Below are 5,703 nucleotides of genomic sequence, written 5' to 3' on the forward strand. Positions count from 1 at the left end.
CACGACCCAAAAAAAAAAACCAACTGTCGTGATGGTGCCTATCGTGGAACTAGGTAAGCCACTACTCAACTATCTCAACACAGTAAAAGCTTTAAAAATATAGGCAAAAGCAATTAATATTTTAGAAAACCTATTTTTGGAACCGAAATACACCCGCAACACAGTACAGTCTATTCCAAAATCGGGGTGTCACCGAGTACATGAGCATCTATGTCAGAAGACAGTTTACTATAATATCTAAGGAGTAAAAAAACTGAAGTACAGATAAAGATAATGAAGGAGAGTCAAGGCATGCAAACGCCATGCAGCTACCTCGATAGTCTCCGAGATCTTATCTCCTTAATCTGCAGCCGTCATAACTAGAAGTACCTAGATTTGCACACGAAATGCAGGGTGTAGCGTGAGTACAACCAACTCAGTCATCAATATCTCCAGTCTCTCTATCACGGGCTCACAATGTCATGATACTAGCACGAAAATAATGATATGATGCATCAATAAATAACAACAGAGACTGAGATGAGATATGAAATGAATGAATATAACTGAGTACGAAATATCAATGAAATCAGTAAGACAACAACAAGAAACGACCACTATGGTTCCCAACAATACCGAAATAAAGCCTAAACATGATATCTAGCATGAATGACAGTTTAAATACTTTGTCACATGATAAAAACACGGATATCAACAAGATAGAACCACTATACAATGCCATGGAGTCAACTAGGTCACAATTCTCACGGTGCACGCTCGCACGCCCGTCACTTGGCATGTGCGTCACCTCAATAACAATCACATAACACATAATTTGGGGTTTCGAACCCTCAGAACCAAGTTTGAAAGTGTTACTTACCTCAATCTGAGCTAAATTCTACTCCAACATGCCCATGCCTCTCAAATCCGTCTCCAAATGTCCCGAATCTAGCCAAGAGCAGTACAATACAATCAATATAGGCTAAAGGAAATAATTCCACAAGTAAAATATGAAATTATAGCCACAAGTCTAACCATACCAAATGCATCAAAATCTGACACGAATTGGCCGATCAAATCCTTAAAGCCAATTCTCCAAATCTCTAGCCCCAAAGCCCCAAATTACAACTCAAAAACACAATCTAGGTGGAAAATTAGTGGGGAAACATAATTATTGAAGAAAAATGAACAAAACGAACTTAGCTCTAGAATCCACTTGAAATATCCTCTCAAAACCTCCAAAATCCGAGATCAAAAATGTTGAAATGAGTAAAAATCGCGAAGTCTCGCATTTAAGGACTCTGCCTAGGCCTTCCGCACCTGCGGCAACTTGGCCGCTTCTGCGGTCTCGTAGGTGATCCACTTTCCCTCTTCTGCGCTAACCGCATGTGCGGAAAACCCCATGCATCTCCGCCATTATCCGCATCTGCACGCCTGTGTGCGCTTCTGCGCAAGTCACTTCTACGCGTGAATGGCTGCATTTGTTGCCCATGACCAAAATATCCCTGGCCGCTTCTACGCCCCCTTTTCTCGCCTGTGCGGACACGCACCTACGATGAGACTTCCGCAGGTGCAATTACACCAGCTGAGTCCAAACTTCAACAGCCTTTTAACTTCGAATCTGGATCCGATAACCACCCGAAATTAACCCGAGACCCCCGGGACCTCAATCAAACATACCAACAAGTCTTATAACATCATACGAACTTAGTCGAATCTTCAAATCACATCCAACAACATCGAAAACACGAATTATACACGGATTAAAGCCTAATGAACTTCAAAATTTCCAAATTTTAGAAATAATGCCGAAACCTATCAAATCACGTCTGATTCACCTTAAATTTTGTACACAACTCATAAATGACCCCACGAACCTACAACAACTTCTGGAATCAGAATCCGACCCCGATATCAAAAAGTCAAACCCCGGTCACACTTCCCAAAAATTTGACTTTTGCCATTTCAAGCATAATCCCACTATGAACCTCCAAATAATTTTCTGGATACACTCCTAAGTCCAAATTCACCATACGGAGCTACTGGAATCATCAGAATTCGAATCTGAGGTTGTTTACTCCTTGATCAACATCCAGTCGACTTTTCCAACTTAAGCTTACCATTTAAGAGACTAAGTGTCTCACTTCACACTGAATTCACTACGGACCCGAACCAACTAACCCGATAAGTCATATAACAACTATAAAGCACAAATGGAGTAGTAAATGGGGGAATGGGGCTAAAAATCTTGAAACGACCGGCCGGGTCGTTACATCCTCCCCCTCTTAAACAAAAGTTCGTCCTTGAATGGGTCTAGAAACATACCTGGAGTCTCAAATAGGTGTGGATATCGGCTCTGCATCTCCCGCTCGGTCTCCCAAGTAGCCTCCTCCACGGGCTAACCTCTCCACTACACCTTCATTGAAGCTATATCCTTTGACCTCAACTTCCTAACTTGCCAATCCAAAATTGCCACCAGCTCCACATCCTAAGTCAAATCACCATCCAACTGAACCGTACTAAAATCCAAAACATGAGATGGATCGTCGATATACTTCCGGAGAATAGACACATGAAATACTAGATGCTCACTCCACAAGCTAGGTGGCAGGGCAAGCTTGTAAGCCACCTCCCCAACCATATGAAGTACCTCAAAAGGCCCAATGAACCGAAGGCTCAACTTGCCCTTCTTCCCGAACCTCATAATACCCTTCATGGGTGAAACCTTCAGCAGAACCTACTCCCTAACCATGTAAGACACATCACGGACCTTCCTATCGGAATAAGTCTTCTATCTGGACTGTGCCGTGCGAAGCCGCTCATGAATCAATTTAACCTTGTCCAATGCATCCTGAATCAAGTCTGTACCCAAAAGCCTAGCCTCACCGGGCTCAAACCAACCTACCAGATATCAACACTGCCTCCCATACAAAGCCTCATACGGGGCCATCTGGATGTTCGACTGATAACTGTTAATGTAAGAAAACTTTGCGAGTGGCAGAAATCGATTCCAAGAACCCCCAAAATCAATGACAGATGCGCGTAGCATGTCCTCCAATATATGAATAGTGCGCTCGGACTGTCCGTCCGTCTGAGGTTAAAATGTTGTGCTCAACGCAACCTGGGTGCCTAACTCTCGCTGCACGTCTCTCTAAAACTGCAATGTAAACTGCGTGCCTTTACATGAAATGATAGAAACTGGTACACCATGAAGGCGAACAATCTCTCGGATGTAAATCTCAGCCAACCGCTCCGAAGAATAGGTGGTACCAATTGGAATGAAGTGTGCGGACTTGGTCAGCCGATCCACAATTACCAAAATAGCATCAAACTTCCTGGAAGTCTGTGGGAGTCCAACTACAAAATCCAAGGTGATCCGCTCCCACTTCCACTCTGGAATCTCTAACCTCAGAAACAATCCACCCGGTCTCTGATGCTCAAACTTCACCTGCTGACAGTTAAGGCACCAAGCTACAAACCCCACTACATCCTTCTTCATTCTCCTCCACCCATTAACTCATGTAGCCCATCCATATTGGGCACACAAATCCGACCCTTCATCCTCAATACCCCATCTTCTCCAATAGTCACATCTCTGGCATCACCGTGCTGAACTGTGTCCTTAAGGATAAGAAAATGGGGATCATCATGCTGGCACTCTCCGATGAGATCATATAAGGAAGACTGAGAAACCGCACAAGCTAGAACCCGACTGGGCTCCGAAATATCCAATCTCACGAACTGGTTGGCCAAACCTGAACATCGACTGCAAGAGGTCTCTCCCCAACGGGAATGAATGCAAGACTACCCATACTCACCGCCTTTCTACTCAAGGCATCAGCCACCACATTGGATGAATGATGGCAGCTAACTCCAAATCATGAACAGGGTAGTTCTTCTCATGAGGCTTTAACTGGTGCGAAGCGTAAGCAATCACTCTACCCTCCTGCATCAACACTCACCCAATGCCGATCCGAGAAGTATCACAATACACTATATAAGAGCCTGAAGCTGACGACAAAACTAGATCTAGAGTTGTGGTCAGGGCAGCCTTGAGCTTTTGAAAGCTCTCCTCACACTCATCCGACCACCTAAAAGGAGAACCCTTTTCGGTCAATTTGGTCAAGGGCGACGCAATAGACGAGAAACCCTCCACAATGCAACAATAATAACCGGCCAAGCCAAGAAAGCGCCGATTCTCCATAGTTGAGGACGGTCTGGGCCAACTCTAAACTGCCTCTATCTTCTTCGGATCCACCTGAATACCCTCACTGGACACCACGTGTCCCAAGAATGCCACTGAACTGAGCCAAAACATACACTTGGAGAACTTGGAATAAAGCTCATCCTCCCCCAATCGCTCCAACACAATCCGCAGATGTTGGGCATGCTCTTCTTGGCTACGAGAGTACACCAGGATATCATCAATGAATACGATATCAAACAAGTCGAGATAAGGCTAAAAACCACTGTTCATCAGATACATGAACCATGCTAGAGAATTGGTTAGCCTAAAAGTTATCACATGAAACTCATAATGACCGTAACAGGTCCTGAATGTTGTCTTTAGGATATCCGAATCCCGAACATTCAACTGGTGATACCCAGACCTCAAATCAATCTTGGAGAACACCGTCGCTCCCTGAAGCTGGTCAAACATATTATCAATATGCGGCAAAGGATACTTGTTCTTGATTGTAACTTTGTGCAACTACCTATAATCAATGCACATTCTCATAGTACCGTCCTTCTTCTTCACAAATAACACCGGTGCACCCCAAGGTGACACACTAGGCCTAATAAACCCCTTATCAAGGAGTTTCTAAAGCTGATCCTTCAATTCCTTCAACTCAGTTGGTGCCATATGACATGGTGGAATAGAAACGGGTTGAGTGCCCGATGCCAAGTCAATACCGAAGTCAATATCCCTGTCGAGCGGCATGCCCGACAAGTCTGCAGGAAACACATCCAGAAATTCCTGCACCACTGGAACAGAATCAACAGTAGGAGCATCGGCACTAACATCCCTCACAAAGGCCAAATAAGATAAACAACCCTTCCCAACCATCTGTTGGGCCTTCAAATATAAAATCACTTTACTGTGAACATAGTCTGGAGAAACTCTCCCCTCAATCCTCGGCAATCCCGACATCGCCAACATCACAGTCTTAGAGTGACAATATAGAACAACATGACATGGAGACAACCAATCCATACCTAAGATCACATCTAAATCAACCATGTTAAGCAACAAGAGATCAACTCTAGTATCCAGACTCCCAATGGTCACTACACACGGCCGATATACACGGTCTACAATAATAGTATCGCCCACTGGGCTAGAGACATGAACAGATGAATCTAAGGACTCGCGGGGCATATCCAAATGATGATCGAAGTACGATGATACATATGAATAAGTGGAACCTGGGTCAAATAGTACAAAGGCCTCTTTGTGGCAAACTGAGACAATACCTTTGATCACTTCGTCTGAAGAAATAGCTCTGGTCTGGCAGAAATAGCATGGAATCGAGCTTGGCTGCCGCCTGATTGTCCTCCCCTTCTAGGGCAACCCCTAACTGACTGAGCTCCAACCCGAGCTGGCTGAGCGGGTGGTGAAGTAATGGGAGCCAAAGTCGTAGGCTGACTCCTCTGCTGAGCTAGACCTCCTATAAGGCGGGGACAATACCACTTGATGTGACCCATATATCCACACTTGAAACA

The 5,703-nt window shown here is 44.5% G+C and overlaps 1 protein-coding gene across 1 annotated transcript; it reads right to left on the minus strand.

The window, feature by feature from the left end:
* Window positions 1-4,801: 4,801 nt before the first annotated feature.
* LOC138894040 (uncharacterized) lies at window positions 4,802-5,359 on the minus strand. The gene has a single exon (XM_070178714.1). It carries the CDS (start codon window positions 5,357-5,359, stop codon window positions 4,802-4,804), a length of 558 nt encoding a protein of 185 aa, XP_070034815.1.
* Window positions 5,360-5,703: the final 344 nt, after the last annotated feature.

This window comes from Nicotiana tomentosiformis, chromosome 6, assembly GCF_000390325.3.
Source record: "Nicotiana tomentosiformis chromosome 6, ASM39032v3, whole genome shotgun sequence".
Classification (NCBI taxonomy): Eukaryota; Viridiplantae; Streptophyta; class Magnoliopsida; order Solanales; family Solanaceae; genus Nicotiana; species Nicotiana tomentosiformis.

Excerpts from the sequence above, each read along its gene's own strand:
- LOC138894040 (XM_070178714.1), bottom strand. The coding sequence starts at position 5,359 with ATGCCCCGCGAGTCCTTAGATTCATCTGTTCATGTCTCTAGCCCAGTG.